At 34.8% G+C, this 13745-nt stretch overlaps 2 protein-coding genes across 6 annotated transcripts in view; both read right to left on the bottom strand.

Annotated features, from left to right (window-relative positions):
• Nucleotides 1-4318: 4318 nt before the first annotated feature.
• Nucleotides 4319-7804, bottom strand: LOC106314643. Its single transcript, XM_013752484.1, has 5 exons — nucleotides 7730-7804; nucleotides 5949-6053; nucleotides 5249-5574; nucleotides 4928-5143; nucleotides 4319-4865 (listed from the first exon to the last, which is right to left on the bottom strand). The coding sequence occupies exons 1-5, from the start codon at nucleotides 7802-7804 to the stop codon at nucleotides 4319-4321; spliced, it is 1269 nt and encodes a 422-aa protein (XP_013607938.1).
• A 4673-nt stretch (nucleotides 7805-12477) lies between these two features.
• The window catches only part of LOC106313050, a 7715-nt gene continuing 6447 nt past the window's right edge, over nucleotides 12478-13745 (bottom strand). For 3 of the 5 annotated variants that reach the window (XM_013750771.1, XM_013750773.1, XM_013750774.1), the window contains 3 exons: nucleotides 13162-13453; nucleotides 12881-13074; nucleotides 12478-12787 (listed from right to left, as the gene is read on the bottom strand). In XM_013750771.1, the coding sequence (XP_013606225.1) occupies nucleotides 12634-12787; nucleotides 12881-13074; nucleotides 13162-13453 (640 nt within the window). In that variant the 3' untranslated portion in view covers nucleotides 12478-12633. Of the gene's footprint in view, nucleotides 12788-12880; nucleotides 13075-13161; nucleotides 13458-13745 lie in introns of all 5 variants that reach the window. The other 2 variants (XM_013750775.1, XM_013750772.1) reach the window with 2 other exon arrangements.

Below are 13745 nucleotides of genomic sequence, written 5' to 3'. Positions count from 1 at the left end.
GCCTAGCGTTGTTTCGAAGAGGGGTATTAACTGATTTTTGTGGCTATTTGATCGATAGCTACAAAAAGTCACCGAAATAATTCGTTGACTATATAGGCGTGGCTATCAAGTATCAACAATGCCTTGCTATTTGCTGTCATTCCACTGCATAAGCTTTGATTGGTAGAACATTATGAAGGCTTTAGAACCATTTAGATAAACATTTACTAAATACTAATGCTCTTTAAATGCTTTCTGACCAATGCTCTCATATGAAGGCTTTAGAAGAGCATTTGCATTTATAATTTATAAAATTAAGGAAAATATATAATTAATTCATTTATTTAATTTAATAATATCATAAAATTATTTTTATATCCAGAAAATAAAATTTTGATTTCCAAAGTTAATTTACAATAAAAATATTTCTTTTACATAGTATTTCACATATAAAATTTAATTTAATTTAATTTATTTTAAATTTGAAAAAATATTTTAAAAAATAGATATTTTAATTATAAAATTTATTTTTAAATAATATTTTCGATAAAAACGTATTTATAAAATTATTAAATAAAATAAATTAATTATATATCTTTTTAATTTTATATGTTAATATATATATTAGAAGTATATTCATTAAAAATAAATATATTATATACTAATTTTTATAATAATTTTAAATATCATACTCATACTGCTCTACCAATCATCATATTAAACAGTTTAGCAAAAACATATAGCTCTTGCAGTATACTGCTACTACTAATGTTAATGCTCTACCAATCAAGGTCATAGTTACAAACGATATTTGTAGCTAATATGTACGATTAGCTACAAATTATATTCGCAACTATTTCGGCCACAAAAAAGTAACATTCCAAACTGTGGCTAATATATAATTGTTCAAAATATGGAAAATATAACAAAACAAAAAAAAAAAATATATATAATTATAAAATGGGTTTACAAAATTAAATTTATTTACCAATGAAAATTTGGTTTGTAAACTAAATTTGGTTTGTATGTGTTACTAAAAACAAGAATTTGGTTTATAAACTAAAATTGGTTTACAAATTACATCTGGTTTACTAAAAAAAACTAAACCAAATAAAAAAAAAAGAACCTAAACCTAATACAAAATTGTCTATCTTCTACCCATCCTCACCGCCGCTTCTTCGCTTGGACCTGACGGCAACAGCGACCACCACCGCTACGACTGCGACCACCACCACTGCATTGCGATTGCAAAGAGGAGACTGACTATCACGCTTCTACAACGGATTCTCTTAAGCATGTATCATCGTCTCAGGTTGAATCGATTTCTTAAGCCAGATTCAGAGCAGATTGTGAAGGTCAACAAGCCCCACAACGCGAGATGGCTTGAATCTGAGAGGCATCGCGAGACCGAGAGAGAGAGAGATAGCAAATGATTCGCGCTTCGACACAGGGTTCATCGACGAATAATCTTATTTATCAACGGCTCTGGATGAGAAGCACCAGCTGTTTTAGTAGATAAAGCATTGTATTGAGACGATGGTTCTTAGTTTTGTTGGGGGGGGGAAGGGGCAGGAATCTCATGAATCAATCTTCCAAGGACCCATGTTATAGAACGTGGATATTTTCTATCTTTATTTAATTAGGATAGTAGGTAAAAGACCATTAAATTAAACAATAAGAAAATTCAGTTATTTACAAGTTATACCTAGTTGTACTGAAATTCAATCTGATCTAATTCAAACTGCGATCCAAACGAAAACCGAAGGAAACCCAGACCGATTCCCCATTCCGGGTTAATGAAACCCTAATTTTAATTTGGGATTTAACGAAATCAAATCGTATTCCCGTTGAAAAAAATAATTCTATTTCTCTCCTCTCTTCCCTTTCTTGGTCGAAGAAGTCGATTTGAGTGAGAATCGATAGAATTAAAAGAAATGATGGAGATGCCGGATGAGGGGTCGCAAGGGGGACAAGCAACGGCGACGGAGACAGATGGTGTAATCTCGGAGCCGATAAGTGTCCTCGTTGGAGCTGCGGTGGCAGTTACATCTGGAGAGGAGAATGACAATGAGGATGATGTCCATGAGGATTAGGGTTCGGAAAGTGTAGTGGAAGGAGTTAAAGATGGGGACGAGAAGGAGGAGGACGCCGACGAGGTAACAAATAGGAGAATTCCTAAATTAGGATTGGATTTTGAATCCTAGTTTTGTTTGAATTGGTCTTGGTGAACTAGAAATAGGAATTATGGTGATGATGTGTAGAACCTGGAAATTATGGTATAACTATACGTAATACTAGTACCACTCGGTGAAACATTGAGAATTTGGTAAAATTAGTAATAGGTAGGTATACTAGAGAATACTATAGTAACTTTGGGAAAACTATTTGGTATTACTGGTATAACTAACGTAGAACTAAATGTAATTTGCAGCATTTTGAGCCCATCGAAGCAATCAGAGAAGTGTGGTTCATTGTCGACGGTGTTCCCATACGTTTGTGAAGGAAGCCGGAGTTGTTTCCTGTTTTGTTGATGTTTCATGTCTGATTGTTTTGCAAAACTCTATGCTTCTCGGTTAGTAGAAGTTTGAAACTATAATTTTCTTGATTTTACCATTACAATTTCAATTTCAAATTCATTTTCGGGATGTTGCAAATTCATGTTATCGTAAACCACAAAATAAAGAAACTAAAGTTTAGAATTTTACAAGTCTTAGACAACCACAAAATAAAGACTTGTAAGCCTATCCGCCGAAGCAAAGAAACATAAAACAAATAGGATTGAAGCTCTAAGTTCCGACAATGCAAAACACTTAAACAAGTTCTGACAATCCAAAACATTTAAAGATAGAATTCTTCAAACTTTCTAACAATCTCATCTTCATTTTCGTCATCCACTGTCTCTTTGTTCTCGAAATTGCTTTTCATTTCTGAGATGGCTTGAGTTAACTGCTCAATCACTCTAGCCTTCTCCCAGATCTCATCACGGGCGTCAAGCAAAGCTTGTTTTTGCCAAGCTGTACCGTCCTCTTCATCAAACCAAGAGAAGTAATTGCATCCATTGGGAAAACGCGGACAGCCATAAAAGCGTCGACCTGGGTTTCTGTCAGTCCAACCTTGTGTTATACTCGCCGGGAAGCCACAAATACAGAATATCCGACCCGAATTTCGCCTCCTCGTCGACGATCCCGAAGCCACTTCCATTTTCACTTTCTCCATCTTCATTTTTTGTGGTTCCATCTTCACTTTTTGTATCTGAGAAGAAGAGAAGAGAGGGAGGGAGAGGAACGGAGGGAAGAGATCGAAAGGTGACAAGAGAGAAGTGAAGGGAAGAGAAGGGAAGAGAAGAGGGAAGAGAAGAGAGATGTAATAGGTGGGGTCGGTAGATTCGGGAATTGGACCCCAGTTTGACTCACGAAATTGGAAGAGAGAGAGATGTGTTGTGTGGTTGAGATGAGAACAAGTGTTTGGATAAGATATTTGAAACAGATGTTTAAGCGGCAAAAAAAATTTCATTTCCCTCCAGAAATTTGATCTTAGTTATACCGAAGATACTGGTGTGTTTTTAGTTATACCGAAGTTTTAGTTATACCGAAGATAATGAATACCAGTTCCAACCAACAACCATGATCCAGAGTGAAGGTACTTTCGTTGTTGTGTAGTTAGAGAGAGAGAGAGAGTGTGTGTGTTTCGGAGGAGAGAGAGACTGATAAGAAAAAGTGAAGGTACTGTCGATGTTGTGTGATGAGATTGGAGATAAAGAATTTTTTTTCCTTTTTTTATTGTTTAGTTGCCAAAACAATTTTCATTCCCCTCCTAATATTTGTTCTTAGTTATACATAGGATACTAGTGTTACGAAATTTGGTCATAGTTCTACTTTTGCTGGTTTCTAATTTAATTAGTGTTACTAATTTTTTTAATTTGTTTTTTTAGTTTTACTTTCGATTTTAGTACTTCAAAATGTAAGTTATATTGTTCTGTACAATAATATAGGCGTAATTGATATAACTCGAAAAATTCCTTTGTAAGAAGTTCTTCATTGAAAAGTGTGATTAAAATTACAAGGTTTCATAATGAATATATCACGAGTTTGAAGAAAATTTCAAAAACGTGATGACCGAGTTTTGTTAGAATTATAAATTATAGTAGAGAAAACAAATGTAAAACTATCACAACCGAGATTTGATATAGATAATATTATGATAACCGAGTTTTGATATAGATAATACTAATCTCATTAGAAAATAAAGTAGATAACCAAGTTTTACGCAGTTTTCCGAAGCGTACAACACAAAATAAACAGATAACAGAGCTAAATGCATTACTCCTACATCCAAATAACTAACTTCTAACTCTTTTCTTTCCCTCCCGTGCGATGCAATCCTGAGGCATGATCTTCACCTCCTTGATGTAATCCGGTACATTCCAAGAAGACCTGTCGGGCACAACATAAAGTGTCTTGGAATATGCCATTGCCCACAGTTCCGACCAGTAGTATTCTGAGCACAGCTCATGGATATGAAGGCGCCTGCCAACGTTTGTAGTGAAATTTATGTAAGCAGCCAGTCCGTGCAGACAAGGAAACTTTTCATAATCCCACACCTTGCAAGTACAACCTTTCCCAACTAAGCTCGCCAAAAACATCTTTCCTTCAGTGTCGGTGATCTCGTACTCAAACTCATAACTATCAAGCTCCCGCACACGTAGCTCAACCAGAGGCACCAGTTTGCTATCAATTGATCCAGCAACAGCATCCTTCTGATTTTGATTGAACCAATCAGAGATTTTCCCGATGATGTAATCCAGCATTGGTATTAAGTCCCACCTCATTGCCTCTTTAAGCATGTTCTTCATTGATTCCACACTGTTGCTTGTATCCATGTTGTACCTGTCACGTGGAAAAAAAAAACTCTTGCCCATTTGTCATTTTCAGTATGTTCCTCAACATACTTGTAGGCTGAAGGATAGCTTATCTTAAATGAATCGTAAGCAGATTTGAAGTCAGCCTCCGTGTAATATCTGCCCAATTCCATGAATCTATGCCCGACTATATCTTTTTTGACGCTACAAGCATGCCCTTTCACATTTTCCTTCAAATGCCATAAACAATGACCATGGTGAGCCTGTGGAAACACGTTTGCTATAGCAGAGATGAGGATTCTATTTCTGTCACTCATGAAAACCAGTTCAGAAGAGTCTGGTATAACACTTTTAAGCATCTAAAAAAACCAAGTCCAACTATCATCATTCTCTCGATCTAATATTGCAAACGCAAGTGGATAAGCGTGACAATTAGGATCTTGTGCTTTTGCGAAGACTAGAACACCACCATATCCGTTCTTCAGCCATGTCACATCCACAACTATCACTTTTCTCATAACTGCAAACTCTTCAATGCAAGCTCCCAAGGCTACAAAGAGGTACTTGAATTTCGATCCCTCATCCAATTTCACACATGCCTTTGTTCCCGGATTCACTTGCTCTAACATGTACAAATAGTTATACATCATCTTGTAGCTCTCTTCTGGACTACCAGGTATATCACAACCTGCCAGATTCTTTCCGCGCAATGATCTCACGTGATTGCTCATTGTACCCTGCCAAAAAAAGGAATAAACACAAGAATCTACTACAATTATCCAAAGTTATACCATTTGTTCCTAGGTTTTTTTCAGTTATCTAAAGTTCTACCAGTTGTTCCTAGTTTTCCAGTTATACTCGTTATTCCGAGTTTTCCAGTTATCCTACAATTATCAGAAAAGTTGAATTAGGTTTCAGTTGAGTTGCCCCAGATCGATCTAGGTCTAATTCTACTGCCTATACACGGTTCCCCTATACACTCTCATTCCACCACCGAAATGAATTAGGTTACCTAATTTCAAACAAGACAATGTCGTTTTGATTCCTACTTCTAATCAGATCCCAATTAAAAAACCACTAAAAGCTATTCAAGCCAGAGAACACAACTCACCTGCAACTCGACTGGCCCAGACGAAGATTGAGAACCTGTGAGTGGAGGAGGAGCTGAGGGTTCCGGAGCTGAGCTGAGGGAGAAACGATAGGAAACCAGCGGATTCTGAAACCAAGAAGCGAAACCAACTGTGGGAAAAGAAAAGAGAAGGGGCCTGAGCTGAGGGTTTCGGGAGGAATTCTGTTTCTGGATTGAATTTCAATTAGGAATTTCCATTTTAATTATTTATTCATAATGATCAAACCGATCTGTTTCAACCAAACCACTTTACCCAACCAATCGAAGGAAAACCAAAATACCAAACCACTTTTAATTTTTTCAGATTTAATAATCTGAGGGCACTTTCGTTCATTCGCATTTAGTTAATGAGATAGGGGTATAGGAGATTCACAGACCCATAGGAGATTGATTCATGAGATCCAGGGGCACGCAAGCTTTTTCCCCGTTTTGTTGTTGTTTTCTCTTGTTGACGGAGATAAAAAGAGACAAAGGAGAATCAGATAAAGAGAAAGAAGAGTAGAAATAAAGCAGAAAAGCACAATCATTCGTGTCCATTAGATCATAACACAATCAATGGCTGATATTCATTTCAGAGTGATCCGTGCCTTTCTTTATTAACCAATCAGAATTCAGTTGCTTTTTCCATTGGGAACATAATTCAATTGTTTTTAATGTTGAATTAGGTGTTTTGCCCGCACATAATCATCTTACAAATACTTATTATTTTATGTCTTATTAATTTAAAAATCAGCATTATAAAACTCTAATTGGTGAACATGTTGAAGGAAAAAAATTATGGTGAATTCTTTGTTTCTCAAAATTTATACCAGATATGTTGAAATTTTAGTCAAATTATTGAAAGGTAGATCCCACTTTTTTCTTTTAAATTCCCCATGGAAGAATGAATTTATAAGAAAAAATTTCCCTATGCAATTTTGATAAGGAAAAAATTGAACAAAAATTCATATATTTTTTTATTTTTTCAATTTCTCAAATGAAATTTTATTTTTTATTTTGTTCATTTTTTTTATTCTTCCAGTGGTCACCAACTGAAGCTATAGTGTTTCACGAATTAGACTTAAACTGATTTAAAGTAAAAGCAAGAAAATTTGTTTTGAACTCAGTCACAAGTTAAGTTATTATTTATGATTTTAAATAGCTAAATAGAACATCAAATTATTTATATATGTCAAAAAACGTTCATAAAACTGTGTACTTATTATTGTGTTAAAAGTTTTAAAACACTCATCTATTTGAAATAGTTTATAAAATATCTTTATATTAATATTTTTGTTCGACAAATATTTAATTATAAACTGTTTTATATCTTAGTTTTTTAACTTTATAATAAAAAAATATTGTTTTCAGATAGCAACACAATATATATAAGAATTCTCTTAATTTTTAAATATATTTTCACAATTTTATTATATTAGTTTATAATTAATTATTTAATATAACATATAAATTTAATATTATTAAAATAAAATGTGTGTTTTATTATATATAAAATTCATTACGGGTTTTGTGAAAATTAATAAATACTCAGTTAAAAACTAATAATAAATCAATGACCTGTATAAAAGCTTAAAACCTAATAAAATATGACAAATAAGAAAATAAGAATTTTAATATAACATATATATTTAAATATTATTAAATCAAAATTCGTTTTTAATTATATATAAAATTTATTACAGATATTTTTTTAAATTAATAAATTAGTGATTCAGCTAAAAATTATTAATAAATCAATGACTAAGCTAAAACCTAATAAAAACCTTATCATGTTTTATTGAATGGGCAGCCGCGTAGACATATAGTTCCTCAAAGAGGTTTACGGCAGGGGGATCCATTATCCCCTTATCTATTTTTCATGTGTACTGAGGCTTTGATTGCAAATATTAAGAAGGCTGAAAGGAGTAATCAATTCACGGGAATGAAGGTTGCCAGAGCTTGCCTTTCGATTTCTCATATGTTGTTCGCGGACGATAGTCTTTTTTTCTTTAAGGCACAGAAGGAAGAATGTCACACTATCCTTAGGATTTTGAAGGAATATGAGGTGGTCTCGGTCCAACTGATTAATTTTCAGAAATCCTCGATTCAATTTGGACATAAGATTGAGGAGTCCACTAGACAAGAGTTGAGAGACATCCTAGGGATACAAAATTTAGGAGAGATGGGATCATATATGGGTCTGCCGGAGAGTCTTGGGGGATCCAAGATACAAGTTTTTGGATTTGTCCAGGACCGTTTGAATAATAGGGTGAATGGATGGACGTTCAAATTTTTTTCCAAAGATGGAAAGGAAGTAATCATTAAATCAGTAGTCACGGTTTTGCCTAACCATGTGATGTCGGTTTATCGGTTACCAAAGGCAACGGTGAAGAAATTGACGAGTGCGGTAACAAAATTTTGGTGGAGCCCGGGGGAAATACAAGGGGTATGCACTGGAAGTCATGGGACAAAGTATGTACAAATAAAGACGAAGGAGGTCTGGGTTTTAAGGACATAACGGATTTCAATACGGCTATGCTTGGAAAGCAATTGTGGAGGCTGATAGAGAAGCCTTCAACTCTTTTTGCTAGAGTTTTTAAAGGACGGTACTATAGGAATGCCTCACCGCTAGAACCGATTCATTCATACTCCCCGTCGTATGGTTGGAGGAGTATTGTATCTGCTAGATCTCTGGTTAGCAAAGGACTAATCAAATGGGTGGGAATGGGGTCCTCTATCTCTGTATGGAGTGATCCATGGCTCCCAACCACTCGCCCGAGACCAGCAAAAAAAAAATCAACATGACACTTATCAGGACCTCACAGTGGACTCTTTGATAGATCCAATTTCACGAACTTGGAAGTCGCAAGTAATTCGGGATTTGGTGGATCCCTAGGATGCTCAAATTATTGAAAGTATTCCTTTGAGTAAGACTCAGATGGTGGATAAGAATGGATGGCACTTCACATATAATGGGAAATATTCAGTTAAATCAGGATATCAGTTAGAACGGGTCTATCCGGACAAGGCAAAACCACCAGTGTTTTATGGTCCCACAGTGGATATTCTGAAAGCGTTCTGCTGGGAGGTGAGATGCCCTCCGAAGATTAAGCACTTTTTATGGCAAATGGTATCCGGATGTATAGCTGTTAAGAAGAATTTGCAAGCAAGAGGAATGAAGGGAGATATTTGTTGTGTTAGATGTGGAGCTGAGGAGGAATCAATAAACCATGTGTTTTTTGAGTGCCCTCCTGCGCGTCAGGTTTGAGCTTTGTCAAAGATACCGTCTAACCCAGCCTACTTCCCCACTAGTTCTCTATTTACGAATATGGATCATCTTTTCTGGAGGGTACTCCCGAAGATGGAAGATCATCAGTTTGCGTGGATATTATGGTATATTTGGAAAGGAAGGAATAATAAGTTTTTTAGTAATTTGGATATTGACCCAAGAGATATACTTGCGCTTGCAGAAACTGAATCAACACTTTGCACTGAGGCTCAGGTGATGAAGACTAAGCAGGTACCACAATAGACTAAGGTTTTGAATCGTCAGCCGCGGGTTGGTCGTTGGTACTTTATAGATGGTTCCTGGAAAGATAAAGAACCTTATTCAGGTCAAGGATGGTATAGCATACTCGAGGGCATTTAGGGATTGATGGGTGCAAGGAATTCTAGGGCATGTATTTCACCTTTTTATGCAGAGATGGAAGCACTGATATGGGCAATGGAATGTATGAGGAATTTACATCAGTTTCAGGTTACTTTTGCTACAGATTGTTCTCAATTGGTGAAGATGGTTTCGCAACCAGAGGAATGGCCAGCGTTTGAGAGTTATCTGCAAGACATAAAGCTACTGAAAACACGTTTTACTAGCTCAGAGATTATTCATGTACACCGGACGGAAAATCAAAAGACGGATAGTCTAGCACGATGTGCCAGAAAACAATCTTCTTTCGTCGTTCACATGGATGCGGAGTTACCGGATTGGTTCGCAGAGTCTATATGAATCTGTTTGTTGATGACAAAAAAAATGACAAATAAACAAAATTGACTAAAATCATGGAAAACATGACAAATAAGCAAAATCAAAATAATTATATATCTAATTACATATTTTATAGTTATATTATTTAAATTAATAAATTATGGACTCAACTAAAAACTATTAATAAATTAATGACTCAGTTTAAACCTAATTAAAACATGACAAATAAGCAAAATTGGCTAAAATCATAGAAATCATAACAAATAAGCTAAATCGCTTCATAAATAATAGTATAAATTAACACGTCCCTTTAGGGTAAGGTTATATACTTAGATGTTATGTTTAATGTTTGAGAATTATTAAGGTTAAAAAATAGATGTGGAAACTCACCGAATTGAATCAACTTTAAAATCTAGTTTGGAGTTTTAGTATTATGTCTGGACTCTGGAGATAGGCTTTGAGGGTTAGGTTTAAGGTTTGTAATTAAGATTTGGGAAAATATATTACAAGTGTTGGATTTTCTTAACTTATAAATTTGATTTGCTTCTTTTTTTTTGAAATTTCTTATAAATGTTGGGTCGGACATATTATTTATATTTAGAGTTTATAAGTAAGGATTTAGATTTTAGAATAATAATCAAAGTCTTAGGGGGATGTATTCAATTTAACATTTGATGTGATTTGATTTTTAATGGGGTTTTAGATGATTTCAATAAGTTGCAGAGATTTAAGTGATTTTTGTTAAACTACTCTAGAATATCACCTAAAACTATGGGATTTGGGTTTTAATTTTTTTAACTAAGAAATCCTACCCAAACACCCTAAAATCACCTAAAAACTTTAAAAATCCACAACTTAAAATATTTTCAATAACAGTGGATTTCAGAGTACTTTAAGAAATGTCAAATTCAATAACAGTGGATTTTAAATGAGTTTTTAAAATTCATGTTTCAATAACAGTGGATTTGTCATTTTAATACAAATCACCTGAAACTCTCGGTTGAATACATCCCCCTTAGAGTATGGTTAATGGTTATGATCTAGATTTTAGAAAGTACTATTGTTGGTTAACTGTTAGATTATTTCAAAATTTGATACTAGCGTTGGATTTTCTTTTTGTCATATTAATTATTATTTATTTTCAAGAGTTTCTAAGTACATGTAAAAAATTAGGTTTAGGGCCTGATTACAGTTTATAGTTTGAAATTTTATTTCTTCAAAATCTAACCTAAACATAACATATAAATGTATATAGTATATATATACATATATGTCCAAAATCGAATACTGTTCATATTTATATTTAAGAGTTTAATTCATGATCTAGGATAAATGGCTTTAGGGTATGTTTAGGGTCCAGAGTAAGTTTAGGATTTATATATCTCCAAATAGCCACAAATTACATTGTGGCTATATACTTCAACAAATTATTTTGTGGTTAATAGTGGATTTTTTATGTCTACAAATTTTGGTTAATTATCCTCGAAAAACTATAAATATAGTTTGTAGCTAAATTAGCCACAAAAATCTACACGATAGCCACAACTTTTGCTTTTAAAATATTGTGGTAATTTTTGTAGCTATTTGTAGCTGTAAAACTCTAGCCACAAAGTTTGTGTGGCTAATTTGTGGTTATTTACGTTTTTTCTTTGCAGTGGATATTTGGCTGAATAACTCTAATTCGCCACGCTTGGTGGCAGAGCCGGTCCTAGTTATTATATGGCTAGAAGCCAATTTAAAAAATGTGGCTGAAGTCCCTCGAACCCGCAACCTGTAACAGGTTACAACAACCACCCAACCGCTGGGCTACTAAGAACTTTCTGTTCAAATGTGGCCGTTTAGGATGATAATATTTGGTGGCTGGAAGCACAAGCTTCATTGGCTTCCCTCCAAGACCGGCTCTGCTTGGTGGCCAAATTGCATTTCCCACGAGTTTCCAGTATTCGGTGGCGCATTTTTAAACATGGAATGATTGTATAAAGTGTCTAGATTATAGGAAAATATATAAAATATGCGTTTAACAATGACATTATCATTTTTTTATAGATCAATCATAGGAAAATGTATAATCGAAAGAACATTTTTTTTTCTCTTAGGGCTAGTTCTAAGGAAACAATTCTGATGTTGCTGATATCAAAATGAATCATCCTTATTCGGAATAATCTTTAAAAGGTAGATTTGAAAATTTTATAGTTTATATTTGGGGAGAGAGCCAATACACACAATCAAAATTTATAATGAAAAATCGTATTTTTTTGGGAAACCGGACTTTCTTCGAAGCCAATGACAAGTAATACACGATGCACTAAAATAAATACGTTGATAGGAAAACAAACTTTGAAAACCAATATATTCTAAATTTATGAAAAACCTTCTATAGAGAAAATCGCACATGACGTTTGTCTGGAAGTGAGATTACAACTGAAACCGAATAAGCAAAAGTAGCAAAATATATCTAACTTCGGTAGATAAACCATGAAAACCAATGTGAGTGGTAGCTCATTAGCAAGAAAAAGAAAAAGGCATGATAGACTGGATTTGTACAAATCTGAAAAAGTTGACTGTATTAGATTCTAGTCATCCATGAGGTTGAGCTTTTTTTTGGTTTTCAGTGCCACCAACAGAATTGTCTCCAACCACTAACAAATTATGATAAAAGATTATGAAGCACAACTTAAAAAGACAGCATAAGACCATCCGATTTTAGTGGTTAAGTCCCCAGTCATATGTTTGGTAGACAACTCTAAACTGAGTATCAACTAGCACATCCAGCAACGCTTCTGAAAGTTGAGGTTCCAAGTAGGTTGATGCATGCTTCAGTACACTCTTTTCACCATTTCCAAAATCCACCGCATACCTGTGCAATGAACGACTAAGTAGAGTAAGTGACGAAATCATATGTAACTTTAAAATCTGTTGTATCCATAAAAAAGATATATCTGAGCTTTACCAGTTAAAGATTTTGCTAATGTATGCAACTTTGGAACTGAGATCAACTAAGAGTCCTCCTCCTCTTAAGAAATCGCGAGTTGCCTCCATGAGTTCTTTGTCGATCTCTCCAGGCGAGAAGCATCGGAGAGGTGGTCCAGAACGAGTGCCACAAACCAGAGCAAAATGACAAGGCTCTGCATAAGGCAGAGCAACCTAAAGACATGATAACATGATAACATGAATCAGCACAAGAAATGTATAAAAACCACTCAAACTAGCTTCTTCATACGGTTGCTTTACCATGGACCGTTTATCCTTTTCATTAAAAGGTTTCGCAAGATGGTAAGGCTGTCGGTGGTTACCCCGTATAATACCATGTTGGATAGCCGAGAGTGAGTAAGTGTAGCCGCCAATCACATACTTGAACTCTCCAAACATCTTCGTTCGTTCGAGTGGTCCTGCTGGATGTCCCCATACAAGTATTGCATGAATAGCCATCATGTTATAAAGATTAATAAAGAAGGCGAGCTTTTCTTCTCTCAGAATATCTACAAGTTGTACCCTGTGGAGCTCTTGGATTATTCGCAGGTACCTTGGGAAAGGAACGATACATGGATCAGAAATAAGAAAATAAGAGAAACATCATAGTTAGAGGATATATATATATATACATACCTGTTTGATCGAGAAACGGTAAATAAATAAGATGTGGGTTTAAGCAAAGACGTCTTATTAATGGTCGGAGAAAGAACGTTCAATCGGTTACAAGGGAAAAGGAGAGATCGCGACAGAAAGAAAGCCGGTGGCTCGATATGCTACCGGAAAAGTACAACTAACGGCGAGATGAAGCAAAAGGTGAAAACCCTAATCTAGCCGCCAAGTGT

The sequence above is a fragment of the Brassica oleracea genome, chromosome C9, assembly GCF_000695525.1.
Source record: "Brassica oleracea var. oleracea cultivar TO1000 chromosome C9, BOL, whole genome shotgun sequence".
Lineage (NCBI taxonomy): Eukaryota > Viridiplantae > Streptophyta > Magnoliopsida > Brassicales > Brassicaceae > Brassica > Brassica oleracea.
The sequence above is the reverse complement of the archived record's forward strand: the minus strand, read 5'-3'. Positions and strand labels throughout refer to the sequence as shown.

Coding starts and splice junctions, on each gene's coding strand:
- LOC106314643 (XM_013752484.1), bottom strand. CDS start 7,804: ATGGATCCCCCTGCCGTAAACCTCTTTGAGGAACTATATGTCTACGCG. Junction 6,054..7,729: donor ATTCAATAAAACATGATAAG/GTTTTTATTAGG, acceptor TCTTGGTTTCAG/AATCCGCTGGTTTCCTATCG. Junction 4,866..4,927: donor AGCTATCCTTCAGCCTACAA/GTATGTTGAGGA, acceptor TCCACGTGACAG/GTACAACATGGATACAAGCA.